General features: G+C 43.4%; 1 protein-coding gene across 5 annotated transcripts in view; it reads left to right on the plus strand.

Annotated features, from left to right (window-relative positions):
- Positions 1-851: 851 nt before the first annotated feature.
- Positions 852-23,162, plus strand: part of EIF4E (eukaryotic translation initiation factor 4E) — a 46,290-nt gene continuing 23,979 nt past the window's right edge. For 2 of the 5 annotated variants that reach the window (XM_089303068.1, XM_089303071.1), the window contains exon 1: positions 1,722-1,752. In XM_089303068.1, the coding sequence (XP_089159194.1) occupies positions 1,735-1,752 (18 nt within the window). In that variant the 5' untranslated portion in view covers positions 1,722-1,734. Of the gene's footprint in view, positions 1,374-1,705; positions 1,753-1,993; positions 2,062-2,356; positions 2,515-23,162 lie in introns of those variants that run through there. The other 3 variants (XM_089303070.1, XM_089303072.1, XM_089303069.1) reach the window with 3 other exon arrangements.

Below are 23,162 nucleotides of genomic sequence, written 5' to 3' on the forward strand. Positions count from 1 at the left end.
CTACTGGAGCTAAGCTGACCAGACAAAATCTTTCATTAATCACTTCTGACATTCAGGTAAACCAAAACATTTGAACAGGCAATGGCTTTGAGTTCTCAGGCAGCCTCAATTATGTGTTAGTCAACCCAAGCATCCATTATGCACTCAATAATAGGTATGACACAGCTCTGGGCTTCAGCAAAACCATAAGGAGGCAGGCACAGGCAGCCTGCTTATACTGCTGTTGCTGGTGTCAACATTCTTAAGGTGCATGGGAAATAGTGATGAGGTAGTCTTCCTCATTAGAACCTTATAGAAGCACTCCACTAGGTTTCTTCATCTCTGTGTTGTATCCATGAGCAGACTGTGCAGAATAACACTGTCCTGAGAAATGGGAGCACAGTACCTTAGAGGGAAAAAGATACGCAGAATGCCAGCGTGGGGACAAATTTCTAATAACCAGTGATTATTGGCAACTTAATTTCCCAATCATTGAAGCCTCAGCAGGTGGCAGCTACAGTTGTAAAGGGAAAAAAAAAGTCTTGAAACTGTAAGATTGCACTGGCACACATCATCAGGTAACAAAGTAAACAAAAGAAAAATGACAAACTTTGCTTTTAAAAACAGCAGCAGGGGAAGCAGCTGATCCTATAAGTAGGAACGCGGCTGCTTATTACGGAGCATTTATAGAGTCCTGGAGTCCCATGCATTTTCAAAGCTGGTTACAGTCATTACCACAGCACACCCTTGTGAGGTAAGTGTATTATCACCTTTGGTTCATCCATGAAAAAGCTGAGGCATTGAATGAGTAAGCGACCCGCCTGAGGAGAATGAGTCAACGTCAAGAGTCATAGTTGACCCGGCTCAACGGCTGCTGACGGTCAGTCCAGGGCTTAGTCAGCGGGGCCCGGAGTGGCTTCCCTGGCTGGCACCTGGACTTGGGCTGTTTCCCCTCACGTTAAAGCAGACTCTTGGAACCGACTGGACGGAACGTCCAAATAATTTTTTCCTTGCCCGCAAGACTCAGCCCTGCGATCTCGGGCTCAGGATTTGGGGCAGAAGCCGTCGGGTCACTCCCCCTGCCCCTAGCCCGTGGCCAGTGGGTCCTGCGGGAGGTTCCGCCCATCGCCCATCGCCCATCGCCCATCGCCCGTCGCAGTGATGGCAGCGAACGTCTACCAGCGTTAGCGGAGCCGGGGGACGGGGGAGGGTTGACCGCTTCAAGGACTCTCCATCGCCACCTCCTTTCGAAACGAAGAGAAAATGGTAGGAGGTCACAAGAAAACTAAATAAACGCCCAGGACCTCAACCAAGCCAATGAGACGTTGCGCGTGCTGAGCCTGCAGTTCCCAGCCTTCCGGGGAAGATGGGCGGACAGGGCGACAAAGGGCACGGTAGGCATGCCCAGCACTAAGCGCCCACCGCTCCAACCACCGCGGCGGAAGAGCGGAGGACTGAGAACCACTCTGCTGCACGCGAGTGTCCGCCGCCTTCAGAACCGCGCTCCCTACCCAGCTACCACGTGACCAGTCTTTTTTTTTTTAAACTTCTTTGCCTCAAAAAAAAAAAAAAAAAGAGAGAGACTCAACTTCCCAGAAGCCACTCGTTACCCACGCAGCCGCAGTCTTGCGCAGGCGCCGCCGGGCCAAACGGACACGTCCGTCACGTGGGCAGTAGCTAGCCAATCCGGTTTGAATCTCATTTTTTTCCTCTCACCCCCCTTCAGGAGCGGTTGTGCGATCAGATCGATCTAAGATGGCGACTGTGGAACCGGTGAGTATTGCCTTTGGCCCCCACCCCCACCGGTCCCCGCGCTCCGTCTCCCTTCGGACTGGGGGATCCCGCGGGACGGCGTTCCTGGCGTGCACGCTACCCCTTGCCGCCCCCTCCCCCTCTTCTTGAGTCTGACCTCCCGCGGGCAACTGGGGGCGCCCCGGAGGCTGGCCGGGGCGGCGTGTAGCGCACACGTTCTGGTGGGGGCCCCAGAGCCGGGGGAGACGGGTGGGGGAGGGGCGGCGTGGCGCCTGCCGCGGAGCCGCGAGGTGTCTCCCGGGATGTTGGGTGATCGGGGGCCTGGGCTAGGTGTGTGGGGAACGTGTCTTGGTGGTGGGAGGGCGCAGGGTCGGCCCCGAGCCGGCGCCGGGATCCACGGCGAGGGTGGGCGGCGAGCCGGCCTGGATCGAGATGGAGGGAGCCCCGGGGCAGCCTTTCCTTCCCGCTCTCCCGAGTTCCCTCCCGAGTTCCAGCCCCGGCGCTCGGGTGTGCGCTGCGCGCGGAGGTCCTCGCTAGACCGGTGGGCTGGCGAGCCGGTGGGCGCGCGATGCCTGAGGGCGGGTTAGGCGGGAGTGCTGCGGCGGCACGCGCGGGGAAGCCTCGACCTCACCGAGCAGAGCGGAGAGGGACGAGCGCATGTTAGCCCTGCGCGCCAGAGAGTTGCCGGGGTTGGCGGCCGCGGCGGCCAGAGAGGTTTGGTGTGGGGAGGAAAGCCCGGTGCTGCGCGGGGAAGCGCTCCGAGGAGGACCAGGGGCGGTGGAGGTGAGAAGGGGGATCACATTGTCCTCGCCCCTCCACGCTTGGGACTTGGCTGTCATGGAGGAGGGAAGGGGGAGGAGCGAGGCCTGCGGATCGCTGCCGCCGGTCTGGTCGCCGGCCGGACCTGCTGCATTTCACACGCGCCTGTCTTCCATTCATTCATCCTTTCCGCGCAGTGCGCACGCCTCGGAGAATGCGAACGGGTCTAGAGCCGTCCGTTCTTCTGAGTCTTACCGTCTGGAAGATTTCGAGGCAGTTTATCAGGGATAGAAACTTCTAAAATTACTTTTTAATTAAAAAAAAACTTTTTATCTGTGCTACAAGATTTCCTCTTAATGTGGGCACCATTTTAAACGTGACCGACGCAAGCCCTCCCCAGGTCAGAAAGTTGCTAGTTCTCTCTAAAGCGGAGGCTGTCTTGTCACAGTTTGGGTATGCCGGCACTGGCTCACCGAAACTTCTGGGCCTGTGTTGTTGCAGTTTTAGGAATGTCACATCTGTACGACAATCTCTCAGGTGCAAAATGGAGTATATTAGCAACCAGAAAACCTTTGACACTCTGGAACCAGTTCTAGACCTTCGTTGCCAGGCATTTTTGTGTATCTTTCCTTGGTAGATTGTGATTCGGATAATACTTTACCAGTTTGCCTTGATTTTTAACAATAGTTTTATACAACTCAGTAGACTACAAAAAGGTTTATTTTTCATTACATTGTTGTACAGTGCCTTTACCTTGTTGCCGGAGTTTAAATCCGCTTGAATTGACTCCGAAGTTGATGATACAGTTAACTGACTTTGGAACATTAGTGTTGCATGACGTTGATGGAGAATAAATATGTAAAATTGAAAGCCCCTTTGAAAAAATTTCGTGTTCACTTTGATTGGATTTGCTCCTACTTAATCATGCCAGTATAAGAAAAAGGCATTACAGCTGGTTAGAGGAGCAAAGCTATAAAAAGTGTCTAAACAATAAAGTGATAATGTATTCTGTGAATACATTAGATCCCTTGGATTTTGCTAAGCTATGCAGTTTTGTTCAGCAGCACAGACTAGAACATGAAAGTGGTGAAGGACTAATTTGAGTCAGTAAATATTTATAGCTCCTGATGAGTTTAGGAAGTTCTACCAAGTGTTCTTGGGATACAAAGTTATACCTTCTTCAGTGTGAATTCCCAAGGAGCTTAATTCGCTGGAGTTGTGGTCAATGATACAGTATTCCAGTGCTGACTTGGGGAAGTTTGTATAGTGTGTTTAAATTTGGAAATAGGGAATCTGAAAGGTGTGAAGGTGGAAATCTAGATCAAAATCATAATATTTTGAGGTTTCATGTAAAATACTGTTGAAGTTCTCAGTTTTAGTGATGATATGCAAATTTTTGGTACTTTTAATATACCCTTGTCCACAGGCTAGTCCTGTAGAATTTTCAACAATTTTTAAGTAGTTGCTTTACTTTTTTGGAACTGTTGACTAGTATTGGATTGCAGTTGAGGTACCCTTGCTGAAGCTTACAGAAATCATGTTTCTTTATTGTTACTTGAGCTAGATTTTGAGTTTCCTCAATACTTTTCTGCTGTGCTTAATTGTAAGCACTTAAAAAGCCTTTGGTTTTTCCTGTTTATCCCACCTTTCATAGGCATTTGGGCAGTTTTTACCTCTGGAAATTATGTAAAACAAGTCTCTTTCAGTGTAGTGTTGCGTGGTGGTTTTTTTTTTTTTTTTTTTTTTCCCTAAAGTGCGTGTAAGACTTAACAGTCACATTAAGATACGACTTCAAATATTTTGTTGAGACTCTTTTTTGAAAGGAAAAATTAAGGGAAGCATTTCATCTCCTTACAGGTAACGTGGCAAAGTTTTGACATTGGGACTAACAGTACTCTCCTGTTATCCTGTTGGCATTTAAATTAAGTGGATGGGTTAGAATTAGACAGTGAAGGTGGTCAAGCAATTTGCCCAGGCCATCTTTCCTCCAGTGGGTTAGATTTCTTGGTAGCTTTATTTTCATTTTGTATCCCTCTTAAAGGTTTTTGTTCTTTTTGTACTTGTACCTCTTTTTTAAGAGGTTAATTTTGTTTAGTTAAACTGAAGATACATAATTTTTACAATTTCAGAAAAATGCTTATTTTCATCTTATTGAAAGGCAGAGTGACAGAGGTAGAACACATAGCTCTTGAACTTTTGTAATTTTATAAGCGAATCATCTTGGACACTCAGCTGACCTAATGCTTGCCCCTTTTTTGGTACCTTAAATGTGCTTTGATTGTGGAGTTTAATTAGAGTAAATAAGACTTAAATATGAAGCAGCAAATACATATTTGTTACCTAATTGAAGCAGACCTTTAGTGAAAGAAATGAAGTGTATTAGTAAACTGAATACATTTATTCTGGTGTTTATAAGTGGAAAACATGAAATATTCTGTTTGGTTTTTATGAGTTTAAAAATATAATAGAAGTATTAGCAGTCCTGGACTTAACAAAGGGGCTGTGAAATTGTTCTAGGAATGGTCATGTCTTTTCCTTCCCTGCTACCTCTGGAAATTTCATTAATTTCCTGTTACTTGTGAGTTGCACCATCTTTGTTATAGAGGCTTTTTTTGAGAAGTAAATATGTATTGGTTCTAGTCTAATAATATCTGTGATCATGAAGACTGAAATTTCTCAGTCTAGCTGAAAAATGGGAATAAGGTATCTTACAGTGGTTTTTTAAAAGGATTTGTCCACTTGAAAGAGTAATAGATCTTCCATCTGCTCATTCAGTCCCCCAAATGCTCATCACAGCCAGGGCTAGGCCAGGATGAAGCCAGGAGCCCTGTGTTCTACCCAGGTCTCTCATGTGAGTGATAGGAACCATCGCCCAGTGCCTCTCAAGATGCATTAGCAGGAAGCTGGATTGGAAGCGGTTTTCCTTCAAACGGTCCTAGTCATTTCTGGAGAGAAAAGGATAATTTTTGTCTCAAAATACTGGTAGTCATTTCTAGGCCCTGAGAATGTGGTCAGCAACCAGTGGTTTGTTTCCCCAGTTGGGACTTTTCGATATATTATTCCATAGAAACAATGAGAGGCTGAAATTCAGTCAGTTGGTACGTTTCTCTTGAGTCATGAAATCTACTCAGGATTGCATTCTCAGGGATATGGATTTAAAGTTCTAAGCAATGGACTTTAAAAAATACCTTTTAAACCTAACCTGTTTATAAGAACTGTTTTTAATACAGGCAGATCTTTTATTTCTTACTAGCTGCTAACGTACAGTTCTGTCGGGCACCACACTAAGTGGTTTATGTGTATTAATTCATTTATTCCTTATAGCAGGCCTATGAGGAAAGTGTACTACTAGTTCCTAGATGAGGAAACCAAGACAGATATTAAGTAACTTGGTGTGACTAACTTGCTCTAAGAACATACAGCTAATAAATGGGGTGGAGTTCAAAAGAAAGCAGCCAAGTTCTAGGGTATGTGTTCTTAATCTTGGAATTGTATTTCCAATGTACTATCTTTGATCTCAGAAGGGGAGAATGATTTTGATCAACTTAATAGCTATTTTGTTACAGTTATTAAATAAAATGTATAGATATTTGTTTTTAGGTCCTGCTGTACTAAAATGTTGGGTAACAAAAGTATAGAATGGCTAAAATATAGCACCTCAGTGTCTGACTATAAGGATTAAGTAGTCTTCCCTTCTAAGACCCTCACCCCATGAATATCAAAATGTGCAGATACTCAGGTCCCTCATTTAAAGTGTTGTTGTATTTGCATCTAACTTCTGTACATCATCATGTATACTTTACTATATGTAATTTGTGTTTATTATTTTAAAGATTTATTTGTTCTATTTGAAAGGCAGAGTTACAGAGACAGAGGGAGAGACAGAGAGAGATTGATCTTCCATCTGCTGATGGAGTCCCCTAATGGGCGCAATGGCCAGAGCTGGGCCAGACCAAAGCCAGGAGCTAGGAACTTCTTGGTCTCCCCTGTGTGGGTGCAAGGGCCCAAACACTTAGGCCATCCTCCACTGCTTTCCCAGGCACATTAGCAGGGAGCTAGAGCAGAAGTGCCAAGCAGCCGAGAATCAAACCAGCACCCATACAGGATGCTGGCACTGCAGGCAGTAGCTTAACCCGCTAAGCCACAGTGCTGGCTTCTGTTTTATTATTTTTAAAAATGCTTATTTTTATTTGAAAGGCAGAGTGACACAGAGAACCTTTCCATACATTGTTTACTCCCAGATGCCCACAACAGTGAGAAATGGACTAGGCTAAAGCTGGGAGCCTGGAATTCCATCTGGGCCTCTCACATGGGTGGCAGGGGCTGAAGTACTTGGGCCATCTTCTGCTGCTTTCCCAGGGAAATTAGCAGGGAGCTTCATTGGAAGCAGGTTAGCCAGTACTCTAAACAGTGTTCTGATAGGATGACAGCCTTGTGAATGGTGGCTTAACCTGCTGAGCCACAATACCAGCCCTAGGGTTGATTTAACATGAAAAATATGAAGAATCTTCAAAAAGTTCTTGAAAAATGTGTACTGTGAAAAAGTATGCATGGCTTTACAATTATTTTTTAAACTTTTAATTCCATTTTCCATGAACTTTTTGAAGTATCCTTGTATTAGGACATAGCTTGATACAGGCGAAGTATTATCTGTCATTCATGTGAAAAAAATGTATTTCCTGGGGCCGGCATTGTGGCATAGCAGGTTAAGCCACTGTCTGCAGCGTCCGCATCCCATATGGGTGCTGGTTCCAGCTCTGACTTCTCCACTTCCAGTCCTACTCTCTGCTAATGTGCCTGGGAAATGCAGCAGAAGCTGCCCCAAGCTTGGGCCCCTGCACTACTGTGGGAGACCTGGAAGAAGCTCCTGACTCTTGGCTTCAGCCTGGGCCAGCCCTGACTGTTTATGCCCTCTGGACAGTGAACCAGCAAGGAAGATTCTGTCTGTAACTCTTAACTTTGCCCCCCAAAATACTTATATGTAAATTTGTTGCAAGTGTTTGAGAATTCTAATAGAAAAGACCTATTCTATCACCTGTGGTGATAGAAATGTTGTCCAATACAGCAGCCACTAGCTGCACATTGTAGTTGAGCACTTGAAAATGTAGCAAGTGCACTCCGCGAGTGAGATCAGTGGAAACAACAGGTCAACAAAGGAGGTACCTTTCTCTGAAGGGAGGAGAGAACTTCGACGTTGACTATGACCTTGTCTAAATATGATCAGAGTCGGCGAACTCAAAAGGCCTCCATAGCCTTGGCAACTCATGACAAGAGCCTAGTGTGATTTCTGATGCCATAAACAAGAGTGTCAATTTGTTAAGTCAACAACAGGAGTCACTGTGCACTTACTCCTCATGTAGGATCTCTGTCCTTAATGTGCTGTACATTGTGATTTAATACTATAACTAGTACTCAAACAGTATTTTTCACTTTGTGTTTCTATGTGGGTGCAAACTGTTGAAATCTTTACTTAACATATACTAAACTGATCTTCTGTATATAAAGATAATTGAAAATGAATCTGGATGTGAATAGAAGTGGGGAGGAAGAGGGAAAGGGGAGGGTTGCTGGTGGGAGGGAAGTTATGGGGGGGGCATTGTAATCCATAAGCTGTACTCTGGAAATTTATATTCATTAAATAAAAGTTAAAAAAAAATGTAGCAGGTGCAACCAAGGAAATAAATTTTAACCATTGGTTAATTTTAATGATGTTAAATTTAATTAGCCATGTGGGGCTGGTGCTGTGGCATAGATGGTAAAGCCGCTGCCTGCAGTGCCGGCATTCCATATGGGCACCGGTTCAAGTCCACGCTGCTCCTCTTCCAGTCCAGCTCTCTGCTATGGCCTGGGATAGCAGTAGAAGATGACCCAAGTCCTTGGGCCCCTGCACCCACATGGGAGACCCAGAAGAAGCCTCTGGTTCCTGGCTTCAGAATGGCTCAGCTCCAACTGTTGCGGCCATTTAGGGAGTGAACCAATGGAAAGCTTTTCTCACTGTCTCTCCCTCTCACTGTCTGTAACTGTACTTCTCAAATAAATAAATAAAATCTTAAAAAAATATTCAATTAGCCACCTGTAGCTAGAAGTCTCCTAAATCGCACAAATTATCTCTGGAATCTAGACATCCTTTGGTGTGTATAAGTACATGTGTGCATATTTTAACTTCGTAAGGTACACCTGGGTATAATTAGTTTGGTTAGATAAGTTATTGTTTAATTTCATCCTGGAAAGTTTCCCTTTTTATTTTAAACATCCAAAAAGAATTACTTGGTATTGTATGGAATTAAAATTCTCATGTGAGTTAATTTTTTAAAAAGGTTTATTTATTTGAAAGGCAGAGTTAGAAAAAGGGAAAAACAGACAGACAGCTTCCATTCACTCCTTCGTTCCTCAAATACCTACAATGCCAGGGCTGGGCCAGGCTAAAGCCAGGAGCTTCATCTGGGTCTCCCATGTGAATTAAAGGACCCAAAGACCTGGATCATCTTCCCTTGCTTTCTCCCAGACCATTAGCTGGCTTGAAAGTGAAGCGTGGGGCCAGCGCTGTGCTGGAGTGTGTGAGGCTGCCATGTGTGATACTGGCATCCTATGTGGGCGCTGGTTCAAGTTCCAGATGCTTTAATTCTGATTCAGCTCTCTGCTATGGCCTGAGAAAACAGTACAAGATGGCCCAAGTCCCTGGGCCCCTGCACCCTCTTAGGAGACCTGAAGGAGGCTCCTGGCTCCTGGCTTCGGATCAGCCCAGCTGCATTTGGGGAGTGAACCAGCAGATGGAAGATATATATTCTCTCTCTCTCTCTCTTTTCCCTTCTCTCTCTTCCCCTCTCTGCCTCTCTAACTCTGCCTTTCAAATAAATAAATAAATCTTAAAAAAAAAAAAAAAAAAAGAAAAGAAAGAAAAGTGGAGCAGCCAAGAATTGAATGGCACCCTTTTGGGATGCTGGCATCACAGGTGGTAACTTAACCCACTCCACCACAATGCCGGCCCCACAGGTTAATTTTCTTTTTTTACTGTGTTTTCTGTGTGTGTGTGTGTGTATAAGCAGTAACTTACAATGTTCAAAACTCAGATTTTGTGCCAGAGTATCTAGTGAAGTCATCTCAAACTGATCCCCAACCAGCCCCAATTACGTTATCTTTTCTTAGAGACTTTTATATATATTAACAAGCAAATATGTCTTTTAAGAAGCATAGGGCTGGCATTGTGGCACAGCAGATTAACAAGCACTTGTAACACTGGACCCACATATGAGAACTGCTTCACTTCTGATCCAGCTCCCTGCTAATGCACCTGGGAAAGCAGTAGGTGATGGCCCAAGTACTTTTGGATCCATGCTTAACCCACGTGGGAGACTCAAATGGAGTTCTGGGCTCCTGGCTTTCAGGCTGGTCCATTCCTGGCTGATGTGGCCATTTGGGAAGTGAAACAGTGGATGAAAGATCTGCCTCTTTCTGTCTCTCTGTCACTTTGACTTTCAACTAAGTAAATAAACCTTTAAAAAAATGATGCCAGCTATATGCATTATTATGCATTATGTTTTTCACTTAATAATGTTTTATAGAGCATTATTTATCAACATGTAAAGCTTGTCTTTTTCTCATGGTAAATATTGGATGGTGTAGTTTTAACCATTATTTTTTTTTTATTTGACAGAATTATAGACAGTGAGAAAGAGAGAGAGAAAGGTCTTCTTCTGTTGGTTCACCCCCCCCAAATGGCCGCTGCGGCCGGCACTGTGCTGATCCGAGGCCGGGAGCCAGGTGCTTCTTCCTGGCCTCCCATGTGGGTGCAGGGGCCCAAGCACTTGGGCCATCCTCCACTGCACTCCCGGGCCACAGCAGAGAGCTGGACTGGAAGAGGAGCAACCGGTACTAGAACCCGGCGCCCATATGGGATGCTGGCGCCACAGGCAGAGGATTAGCCTAGTGAGCCATGGCGCCGGCCCCTTAACAATTATTTCTGTATTAATCAACATTTAGGTAGGGGGTGGGTAACATCTGACATGTGAAATCATTTGGTCTGGCTGTACTAAGGCAACTTAGGTGGGGCTCAAAATTTAATAAATTATAGCAGGTTAATTTTTAAATTGATAATTTTGTTAAAGATTTATGTATTCATTTGAAAGTCTGAAGTTACTGATTTACAGAGAAAGAGGCAGAGAGAGAGCGATCGATCTTGCATATGCTGGTTCACTCCCCAAATCGCTGTAATGGCTAGGGCTGTGCCAGGCCAGAGCCAGGAGCTTCATCCAGGTCTGTTATGTGGGTGCAGGGGTCTAAGGATTTCAGATATTCTCTGCTGCTTTCCCAAGCACGTTAGCAGGGATCTGGATCGGAAGTGGAGCAGCGGGGACGCGAACTGGTGCCCATATGGGAAGCCAGTGCTGCAGGTGGCAGCTTTACCTGTTACGCCACGGGGCCAGCCCCAAAATTGATAATTTTGTATGGCGCATAAATGATGTTATGAATATCCAAATAGTCCTTGTCAGAAAAAAGGACTCCGGCCCCTGATTTACATGATTTCCAAGCATTTGCCATTTCAAACACTGCTGTGATGAGCAGCCTTTTACTTACATCATTATCTGTAAGATGTTTCGTCAACAAAATGAATATTTAAAAATTATACTGGTCAAAGTGTTTCTACAACTAGTGTTGGCTATCAGACTGCAGTTTTTAAAGCGCACCTCCCCATTTGAAAAATATTTAGGGGAGGGGCATGATATGGCCTGGCAGTTATGACCCTCATATTGGAATGCCTAAGTTTAAGTTCTGGCTCTGCTCTTGATCCCAGCTTCCTGCAAATGTGCACCCTAGGAGGCAGCACTTGATGGTTCAGGTGGTTGGATCCCTGCCACCTAAGTGGGAGTGCTGGATTGAGCTCCTGGTTACTGTCTTCAGCCTGGCCCAGCCTCAGCTATTGTGGGCAATTGGAGATTTAAGCAGTACATGAGAGCTCTCCATCCTTGCCTCTCAAACAGATTTTTAAAAACGGGCTGACATTTTGGCTCAGCATGTGAAGCTGCTGCTTGCATCCCACGTCCAAGAGCACCTGTTTGAATCTGGTTCTAGCCCATTCAAGGTTGGGCCGCTCTACTTCTGATCCACCTCCCTGGAAATGTGCCTGTTGGACCTCCTTTTACTGTTGCTGACTTCCTGTCACCTGACCTCTGTGAACACATCTTTGATCAGCTGTGGTACTGATCAGCCTCCTCATTTGGTTTCTTATCTCACTTTGCTGTGTCACATCTGCAGTACTTTCTGAAGAAAGGTACATAAGAGTTTTTGAGGCCTTGACTACTAAACAGTGAGATGCCCATAGCTTGATGGGCCATAGAATTCTTTTCCTCAGAATTTTGAAGTCCCTGTGCTGTTGTTGACAGCTGTTGATAAAATCTGAAATTATGCTAATAGCTTTTTTGTGGAGAGGGGGTGTATGTGACAGTCCTCTTTCACTTATTCCTTAGAAATTTGTAGACACTTTCCTTGTCCGCATTTCCCAGTGACATGCTTTAATGTGAGTCTGTTTGCATCCTTTGTTGGGTACTAACTTAATGGGGCTTTTTCCTAAAGCAACTCACATCCATTACTTTGGACAGATTTCATTGGTGACTTTTTTCCTTTCATTTTTTCTTCTCTTTGAATGGGTATTCAAATATTGGATGTCTTAGTTCTTTGGGAAATTTCACCTATATCCCTACCTTTGTATGTTTCATTTTTAGCTTCTAAGTGTTCTCTCTCTCTTTCTCACCCCTACTCCCTTCTTCTTCACTTCCTCTCTGTCTTCTGAATGCTCACTTTTCTGGCTTCTTGTAGTTGTTTTATGTGTGTAAAATCTTAACATCCCTTTGAGAACATGTGTGGATATATATTTTTAGATGCATTTTCTTCTCCGTGCCTGTTTTCTCCAAGTTGCTTGTTTTTCTTTTTAACTCCCATGCCAGCAGTCCAGTGACTTGGAGTGGCAGAGGGGATCAAGGGATCTAGTTGCTTCCTAAACAGCTTTCACCTCCCTTCTTCGCTCCCAGTTCTATAAGTGCTGCCAGCTTCTGACTTTAAGACTCTTACATATGTTGATCAGCTATCGTTACTCCACTTATATTCCAGCTCTTTCCCACTTTCTCCTGCTCTGTTGCTCTGTCCACACTTATCGGTGAATTTTTTTTTTTTTTAGGCTTCTGAAACTTCTTTACTATGTATAGTTTTAGTAGGATTTAGGAAGGGGGCAGTGTTGGAATCATTCTGTTTTCCAGACAATGGAGTGCCTATTATGTGTCAGGAACACTTCCTCTTTAGTGCTTAAAAGGCTTTCCCCTTGACTTTAAAGTTAATTGAGTTCCTGAACAGGAGAGAAATAACACATACTTTTCTGTCTTCAATGTGTTGTATTATGAGAATTAACTGTAAAACTTGTTCTCAAAACAGTTTGTGTGTAAGAGTGTGCATGTGCGAGCACACAAATTATTAAACTCTTAGTATAGAGTTGGTCTTCTGTGTATAAAGTTGGTTGAAAATGAATCTTAATGGAGAAAGAGACTGGGAATGGGAGAGGGAGGAGGAAGGGGGGTGGTGGGAGCGCAGATGTGGTGGGAAGAATCACTATATTCCTAAAGTTGTACAGATAAAATTTGTACTCACTAAATAAAGCTTCTTTGAGGAGTGGAAAGTAACTTAATGTTGCATTCTGATGATAGAAAACAATGTTACAGTTTTTGTATATTGGCAAAATAATGCCAAGAATGATAAACCTAGCAAGTAATTTGCAGCTTTAAGTGTAAGTACCTTCCTTAAGTGGCTAGGAATTATAAAACCTGACAAGTAATTTGCAGGATTCATAACTAAAAGCTATGTATCGGGGGCCAGCGCCGTGGCTCAATAGGCTAATCCTCCGTCTGTGGCGCCGGCACACCGGGTTCTAGTCCTGGTCGGGGCGCCAGATTCTGTCCTGGTTGCCCCTCTTCCAGGCCAGCTCTCTGCTGTGGCCAGGGAGTGCAGTGGAGGATGGCCCAAGTGCTTGGGCCCTGCACCCCATGGGAGACCAGGAGAAGCACCTGGCTCCTGGCTTCGGATCAGCGCGGTGCGCCGCCGTGGCGGCCATTGGAGGGTGAACCAACGGCAAAGGAAGACCTTTCTCTCTGTCTCTCTCTCTCACTGTCCACTCTGCCTATCAAAAAAAAAAAAAAAAAAAGCTATGTATCTACTGAAGAATACAGAAGATGCCTTTAATAAGTGAAGGATCATTGTTTGCTTTTGAAAAAGACCTAGTGTTAGAAAGATGTTAATGCTTCTTGAATTTAATACCCAAATTCAGTATAAATGGAATCAAAATGCCAAAATTTTTGCAGGTGAGGTGAGGTATTATACTTGATGCTGGAGTCTAAAGACTGACCCACTTGCTAGAAATTTCTTTTAGATTGTAGAGGGTTGTAAAAAAGGAACAAAACCAAAGAAGAGTAAGTCATAGATTACAAGCCTACAGTATTTACCATCTGGCCCTAAATAGAGTTTGCCAACTGAACAATTGTAAAATTTATTTGGAGGTATAAATGAAAATTGACAGTAAATTTTTGAAAAGGAAAAGAAGCATGGGGAACTTTACCACAAGGAAAAAAATTATTAAAAGTAACTTTAGAAATATATTGATTCATAGAGGGATTGGCAGATCATTGGAAAACAACAAACAGTCCAAAACTAACATATATATTTGAGCTTCAGTAAACTTTTATTTTTAAAGATTTTATTTATTTATTTGAGAGGTAGAGTTACAGAGAGAGAGAAAGAGAACCATCTGCTGGTTCACTCCCCAAATGGCCGCGATGGTTGGAGTGGAGCCAATTCGAAGCCAGGAACCAGGATCCTTCTCCGGGTCTCCCATGCAAATACGGGTCCCAAGGACTTGGGTCATTCTCTTGCTTTCCCAGGCCACTGCAGAGAGCCGGATCAGAAGAGGAGCAGCTGGGACTTGAACCAGCACCCCTATGGAATTCCAGCACTGCAGGCTGAGGCTTAGCTCACTGTGCCACAGCACTGGCCCTTCAGTAAACTTCTGTTCTGATATATTTAGAATTTTTAGGTCAGAGTGAAGAAAATAAAAATCTATACTCCCAATATCTAGTGTTTTCTTATATGTTGGTAGGCTTCTTTGTACCATTTTTTTCCTCCCTGTTTCTCCTCTAAGTGCCTTTTCTTTTATGCATTTTATTTTATTTTACTTATTTTTTTTTGACAGGCAGAGTTAGAGAGACAGAGAGAAAGGTCTTCCTTCCGTTGGTTCACCCCCAAATGGCCACCACAGCCGGCACTGCGCCGATCCAAAGCCAGGAGCCAGGTGCTTCCTCCTGGTCTCCCATGCAGGTGCAGAGCCCAGGCACTTGGGCCATCCTCCACTGCACTCCCGGGCCACAACAGAGAGCTGCACTGGAAGAGGAGCAACCGGGACAGAATCCTGCGCCCCGACCAGGACTAGAACCCAGGGTGCTGGCGCCACAGGCGGAGAATTAGCCTAGTGAGCCGCGGCGCCAGCCCATGCATTTTATTTTTTAAAAGCGGTTTTAAGTTTGCAACAAAATTGAGCAGAAAATATAGTTCCATACCTCCTGCACCCACACGTGCACAGCTTTCCCACTGTCTTATACCAAAGTGGTGCATTTATTACAATGGATTGATTCATTGTTATGCAAAGTCCAATGGTTAATTTAGGGGTTCACTCTTGTTATTGTACATTCTGTTTATTTTGATAAGTATAGAATGATATACATCGTTATTATAGTATCATTCTGAATACTTTAACTGCCTTAAAAATTCTCTGTTCTGCCTTTTTACCTACTCCCTCAACCACTGATCTTTTTGCCTTTTCCAAAGTGTCATCATAGTTGAAATCACAAAACATGCAATCTTTTTGATTGGTTTGTTTCACTTAGTAATCTGTATTCTGAATTTAAAGTTGCCCCTGCTTTTCATGGCTTAATAGCTTAATAGTTCACTCTTTTTTTTTTTTTAAGATTTCTTTGCCTTTTTTTTTTTTTTTTTTTTTTTTTTTTTTTTTTTTTTTTTTGGGATTTGAAAGCCAGCGTTAGAAGGAGACATCTCCGAGATAAGTCTTCCATCCATCCATTGATTCGCTTTTTAGATGGCTGCAACTGCCTGGGCTGGGCCAAGCTGAAGCTAGGAGCTTCATCCTGGTCTACAACTTGGGTAACAAGAGCTCAAGCACTTGGGGGTCGTTCCATTGCTTTTCGCAGGCACATTAGCAGGGAGTGTGGTCGGAACTGGAATAGCTGGGACATGAACCGGCACTCATGGGATGCCGGCATTGCAGGTGGCAGCTTTACCTGCAATGACACAACGCCAGCCCCCTCCCCCTTTCCCTAAGATTGATTTATTTATTTGATAGGTAGAGTGATAGAGTGAGAGACACACACACACACACACACAGAGAATCTTTCATACATTGAATGGTTCACTCCCCAAATGACCTCGTCAGCTAGAGCTGGACCGGGGTATAAGCCAGGAGCCTGGAACTCCATCTAGGTCTCCCATGCAGTCGGTGGAACCCTGGTACCTGAACCATTATCTGCTCCCTCCCTGGATGCACATCAGAGAGAAGCTGGATTGGAAGTGAATGCAGGCTGACTATGGGATATGGCTGTCCAAAGTGGTGGCTTACCCCACTGTGTGCAACAATGTCCACCCCATTCTTATTTTTAAATATGAATCTTCTGGTAGCCTTTGCTATAAATAGTGGTGACATTTAAATTTTATTGTCAGCCTTGCTATTTTAGGTCACACTTCTCTTTGTTTTGTCTGTGTCATCATACTCCCCTAAATCTGAATTTGTAATCTTGTTTTAGGCTAGTAATTTGGTCAGTAGATGCTTTTGTTCTCTTAGAAACTATTTTAGGGGCCGGCGCCGCGGCTCACTAGGCTAATCCTCCTCCTTGCGGCGCCAGCACACCAGGTTCTAGTCCTGGTCAGGGCACCGGATTCTGTCCCGGTTGCCCCTCTTCCAGGCCAGCTCTCTGCTGTGGCCCGGGAGTGCAGTGGAGGATGGCCCAAGTCCTTGGGCCCTGCACCTGCATAGGAGACCAGGTTAAGTACCTGGCTCCTGCCATCAGATCAGTGCGGTGCGCAGGCCGCAGCGCACCAGCCATGGTGGCCATTGGAGGGTGAACCAACGGCAAAGGAAGACCTTTCTCTCTGTCTCTCTCTCTCCCTCTCAACTCTGCCTGTCAAACAAAAAAAAAAAAAAAAAAAAGAAAGAAAGAAAGAAACTATTTTAGGGTCCAGCACTGTGGCATAGCAGGTAGGGCTCCACCTGCAGTACCAGCATCTCATGTGGCCTCAGGTTCGAGTCCTGGCTGCTCCATTTGTGATCCAACTCTGCTATGGCCTGAGAAAGCAGTAGAAGATGGCCTAAGTCCTTGGGCCACTGTACCTGCATGGGAGACCTGGATGAGGCTCCTAGCTCCTGGCTGTAGATCTGCTCAGCTCCAGCCGTTGTGGCCATTTGGGGAGTGTGCCAGCAGATGGAAGATGTTTCTCTGCCTCTGCCTCTGCTTCTCTGTAACTCTGCCTTTCAAGTAAGTAAATAAATCTTTTTTTTAAAAAAATAGCTTATTTTAAAAAGTTAAATGCAGGATACAATAAGGCATTTAACTTAGTGATTAAGACACCAGTTAGGATGCCAGTATCCCATGTTGGAGTTCCTGACCTTGAGTCCTGACTCTGGCTCCTGATTCCATCTTCCTTCTAATGCAAACCCTGGGAACAACTCTAGTGGTTGGTCCCTGCCACTCATGTGGGAGACTTGCATTAAAGTTTCTGCCTTTGGCCTGACCCATTCCCTGTCTATGCCTGCATTTGGGGAGTGGATTAGCAGATTGGAAGAAGTTCTCACTTTCTCCAACTCTATCTCTGGTTCTGTTTATCTCTTTCTCTTTGTGCCTTTTTCTTGCTCAAATAAAATTTAGGAAAAGGTTAGTTTATTTTGATGCAAAAATTTTGAAATCCATGTAGCTTTTTTTATATTTCTCATGAACTTTTTGAAGACTCCTTGTATTACTTGGATATGAATGTTAATTATTCAACTTCTATTCATAAAATTTTCTTCATCTTGAAATTTAATTTAAAAGACTAGCTAGCCAAAACTTTGGGTTTGATATGCTCCATTTACTCATCCATCTTCCAAATCCTTCATGTCCTCTTGAGTGCTGATTTCTAATGGTAACTGACAATTGTTGGTCACTTAAGTGCCAGACTCTTGTGTTGTCACTGAAAATCCTCTTTCTACAAAAGAAAAAAGTGATACTTGCTGTGATATTAAGGACTTGCCCTAGATCACTTGAATTTTTATTATTTAAAAAAAAATTTCTCCCTACTATGCTTATCTTAAAATTTAAAGGTCTGACCAAATAGGGACTCATGGAATCCAAGCCTTTAGCCAGTTGACTGTATTGCCTCCTGGTAGATTAGGGATTGGTAAATCTGGGATTGCATTTACTGTTTTATTGAGAAAAACTGGTAAAGTCAGAGGCTAGTATACAAAGACTGTAAGTTACAGCATTATTTGGAACTCTAGAGGATGGTATATGGGTAAATGTGGCTACAATTCTTCCTCTTCCTCTTCATCTATTCTACTCTCCTCCACCGTCTTAGGGGCAGAGAACCAAAGGGAGGTGGAGAGCATGCTCTTATCCCCCTGGTTAACTACCCAAATGTCCACAAGTGCTGAAACTGGACTTGGAATAAATCTTTTAAACAAAAATATGTTAGGGAGTAGAGGAAAGTGAAATCTTTTTTTTTTTTTTTTTTTTTTTGTAAAATCAACCGCATAACCTGCACAGTGTCTGACCCTTCAGTATCCCTTGAGTAAATATTTGCATAATGAGCAGCCAAGCACCCATGCAGTTAGTTTTAACTGCTCAAAATACTTATTTTTTTTTGTTTTCTGTGTATCAGAATTTAATTGCTTTTCATTTATTTGCTTAATCTTCACAATAATCCTTTAAGTGCTATAATGCCTATTTTAAGACAAGGAAGCAGGGGCACAGGGAGGCTAAGTTGCTTGCTCATAATTAAACAGTGGTGAATTGCAGAACTGGGATTTCAACCTGGGCATCATCTGAACCCAGTTTCACTTTGGTGAAACCTTTTAAAAATACATTACCAACCTAATATTTTTGAAAAGTGAAACAAATGAAAAAAATGCAGACAAAATGCAAACATTCATATATTCCCTTTTTATATTTCATCTCACTGTAGACCGGTTTTTGGGCCAGCTGTAAGTAGTCTGTGGACCACACTTTAAGTTACTGCTTCAAACCATTGTTAGTGCCAGGGAAGCTATTGATTTTTTTCTTACTTCAAATTAAGAGTTAGGTGATATCTCCTGAACTGGAGAGGGAGAAATCCTGGAAGTTTCCTGAGTAATTATATGTTTGAAGGAAATAGGGGACACAGATTGGACATTTTGACAGGAAGGGGCTCATCACTATTTCAAGAAGTTAATGTGTGTATAGATTGAGAGTTAGTGAGAAACATAAATGTTCAAAACCATAGAAAAGAACGTGGTTTTGGAATTAAAGCAATATGATTTTTACATGGTGAGAATAATCTAAAATTTAGTCAGACTTGTTAAAGAAAACACCAAAGAAGTGGTATTAGATCCGAGAAATATTTAACTTTATATATTAGGAATGTCCTGCAGGATTTAACGTCTGCTAATTTTTGCAGAAGGTATTGAAAAGCTACTTGAGATTCATTTCAGGGAATTGTTAGATTGTCCCATCCTGGCTTGCCTTTTTTCTTGGACTCACCTTCTCTGACACTAACAGTGAACCCCCTGGGACTGCTAAATTATAATACTGAACATTTTTCTTTGAGCCTGTTTAAAAACAGATTTTAGGGGTGTCAGCGCTGTGGCTCACTTGGTTAATCCTCTGCCTGTGGCGCCGGCATCCCCTATGGGCGCCGGGTTCTAGTCCCGGTTGCTCCTCTTCCAGTCCAGCTCTCTGCTGTGGCCAGGGAGGGCAGTGGAGGATGGCCCAAGTGTTTGGGCCCCTGAATCCTCATGGGAGACCAGGAAGAAGCACCTGGCTCCTGGCTTCAGATTGTCAGCGCTAGCCATGGCGGCTATTTAGGGGGTGAACCAACGGAGGGAAGACCTTTCTCTCTGTCTCTCTCGCTGTCTATAACTCTGTCAAATAAATAAATTTTTTAAAAAAATTTATACTTTGCAAACTAGTTGTCTTTTTCTGTTCTCTGACTTGCCTTCTGTGTTTAATCTCTTTGACCGGTTTGTTAATAGCTTCCATTGCCCACAAAATGGAGGGTACACTTTCAGCTTGACCTCTGAGGCCTTTCACAATCTCTATTCTTCCAGCTCTGACTTTGGTTTCACGAACTGTTTCAGCTGATTGGTTACATTGTTTGGATAAATGCTGCACTATTCCATAGCTTTGCTCTGTCTCCCTAGTCTGCCTACTGTAATGTGTTATACAATGGCTTTCAAGGACAGGTTGTCTTTTAGGCTAAAAATCTGATTATTTTGAGAGTAGACAGTCTGTTAATTTAGTCTTTGCTTTTTTGTTAAGATAACTTTTGTACTTGGGAATATTGCTAAAAATATGGACTTTTAATGTGTAGTTTCCACTAAAATTTGCTAGTTGGGAGACTACCAGTCTGAGAAAGTGGTGAGAGGGATGTGGTAGTACAGGGGGTAAAGAGTTTTGTTTTTAAACGGAAAGTAAGTTTAAAACTCTTTATTTTCCATGTTCTGAGTTGTAATCTTAGAAGTAACTGTCTCTCTTAAGGTAGAACTTATTCTTTAAATTTGTGTTTAAGTTCCTATACAGATCAACATGATAATCATATTTCCTTTTCTTCCTTAATCTGTCTTTTGAGAAGTTGATGGTACAAGTGTCATATCACCCTGCTGTACCTATCTCATGGTATGTCCTAAATCCCAAATGCCTCAGTTGAATTAGCCTTACAAAGAATCTTAAGAGGCATCCAATTTCAAAATACCTTGATTCCATTTTTAAATTCAGTTTGTATTAAAAGTACTTAATAAATTAAGAGAAATAGTAATTTGGAGACTTGTTATGATTATTTTGAAGATAAAATGCAGCTTTTGTTCTGATTTTGCATAGTTCTATAATTATAAATCATTTAAGTTTTTTGTATTTGAGAGGCAGGTTTACTCCCCAAACATCCGTGATGGCCAAGGATAGGCCATAGACAAAGTCCAGGGTCAGGAATTCAATCCAGGCCTCCTCACATGGGTGGCTGGGACCCAATTATTTGAGCCATTCTTATTGCCTTTCTGGGTCTACATTAGTGGGAGCTAGAGTTGGGAACTGGAGCCAGAACTCAACAGCACTGACAAGGGAAGTGAACATCTTAACTGCCATGCCAAATGCCTGCCCCTATAAATCACTTTTTGGTTGAATAATTTCATACAAAATGGCCATGATTGTGGACATTATTTCTCATATATAATACGATAAGCTCAAAAGGTATAGGTATTTGATGTTTCTCATAAAATTGTGTAATTCCCCAGAGAACCAGCCTGAAAGTTTTAAATAATATCCCACACATGAATGGTACGTTTCATTTTGCTTTCTCTAAGTAGAAGAAAGGAAAAACAGCTTGGTTTTTTGTTTTTGTTTTTTTGACAGGCAGAGTGGACAGTGAGAGAGAGAGAGAGAGGTCTTCCTTTGCCGTTGGTTCACCCTCCAATGGCCGCTGCGGCTGGTGCACTGCGCTTATCCGAAGTCAGAAGCCAGGTGCTTCCACCTGGTCTCCCATGCAGGCGCAGGGCCCAAGCACTTGGGTCATCCTCCACTGCACTCCCGGGCCATAGCAGAGAGCTGGACTGGAAGAGGAGCAACTGGGACAGAATCCAGCGCTCCGACCGGGACTAGAACCGGTGTGCTGGCACTGCAGGCTGAGGATTAGCCTATTGAGCTACGGTGCAGGCCAAGTTAAGAGGCTTTTAACAAATAAGTTGAGGGGGCCGGCACCGTGGTTCACTTGGTTCACTTGGTTAATCCTCCACCTGTGGCGCTGTCATCCCATATGGGTTCTAGTCCCGGTTGCTCCTCTTCCAGTCCAGCTCTCTGCTGTGGCCCACAAGGGCAGTGGAGGATGGCCCAAGTGCTTGGGACCCTGCACCCGCATGGGAGACTGGGAAGAAGCACCTGGCTCCTGGCTTAGGATATCGGCGTAGCTCCAGCCGTGGCGGCCATTTGGGGAGTAAACTAACAGAAGGAAGACCTTTCTGTCTCTCTCTCTCTCTCACTATTATCTGTCAAATCAATTAAAAAAAAATAAGTTGAAACAAAAGAAAATGATTTTATAATTAGGCATGTCTTACTCAGAAATCTGTTTAACAAGTTTCTTCACACTTTAAAATAATTTATCTGCAAAATCAGGAAGCTTTAAGTTGAAGGTTTTTTCAAAAAATTATTTTCATTTTATTTGAGAGACAAATACCATCCATCTGCTGGCCCATCTCCCAGATGCCTACAATAGCCAGGACTAGGCTAGATTGAAGCCAAGAGCCCAGAACCCATTCAGAGTCTTCATGTGGGCAGCAGGGGCTCAAGTGGGAGAGGTCATTCACTGCCTCCTAGGGTACACGGGAGCAAGAAGCCAGATCTTTAAGTGGAGTATTAGGGACTTGAAGGCACTCTGATACAAGATGCAGGCATTCCATGCTGATGACTTCACCTCTCCAGGTGTCTAGCTCATTGCTACGATATTTGGATTATTGCTACTGATAAAGAATAGCTTATTGAGATAAGTAGACGTTCACTCTCAATGGCCACAACGGCCGGAGCTGCGCCGATCCAAAGCCAGGATCCAGGAGCTTCTTCCTGGTCTCCCATGTGGATGCAGGGGCCCAAGGACTCCTGCTGCTTTCCCAGGCCACAGCAGAGAGCTGGATTGGAAGAAGAGCAGCCTAGAACCTGTGCCTGTATGGGATGCCAGCGCCTCAGGTGGAGGATTAACCTAATGCACCAGGGCGCCAGCCCCAAGGGAGAAAGTTTTAAATGAATTATATAGAGGGTCACATTTTGGACCTCTGAAACTTGTGATTACTCATTATTGTTACTTCGTTGTTTTTTATGTACTGAGGTAAAAAGTTTAAATATTGTGAAAGCATGGTTTGTCATGAGGATTTTGAGCTTCTGAGTAAGTTTGAGAATTTACACTACAATGAGTTAAGCATCCCTTATCTGAAATCTGAAACTTTGAGCACTGACATGGCACTACCAGTAGAAAATGGCACACCTGACCTCATGCATGGATTGCAGTCAAAATGCAGGTGCAAAACACACCCTTTATTCAGCATCTACAAGGGAAAAAAGTCCCTTTCACTTGTTACACACAGACTTTGTTTCATCCACAAAATTAAAATTACATACGTATATATATACGTATATATATACGTAAAGGCAAATGTATGTAAATGTATATATAAGGTATATATGAAACAAATGCATTTTTTGTTTAGCTGCCCAATTTAGCTTAATGTGTATTTGCAGATACTCCAGAATCCAAAGCAATTTTTGATTTCACATATTTTGGATAAAGAATACTCATCCTGGACTTAGCTTTAGGAAGGAAGGATAACTTTGGCTGTCATACCCAATCTCACTTTAAACTCACCA

This window comes from Oryctolagus cuniculus, chromosome 8 (assembly GCF_051225735.1).
Source record: "Oryctolagus cuniculus isolate XC-2025 breed Fujian yellow rabbit chromosome 8, ASM5122573v1, whole genome shotgun sequence".
NCBI lineage: Eukaryota > Metazoa > Chordata > Mammalia > Lagomorpha > Leporidae > Oryctolagus > Oryctolagus cuniculus.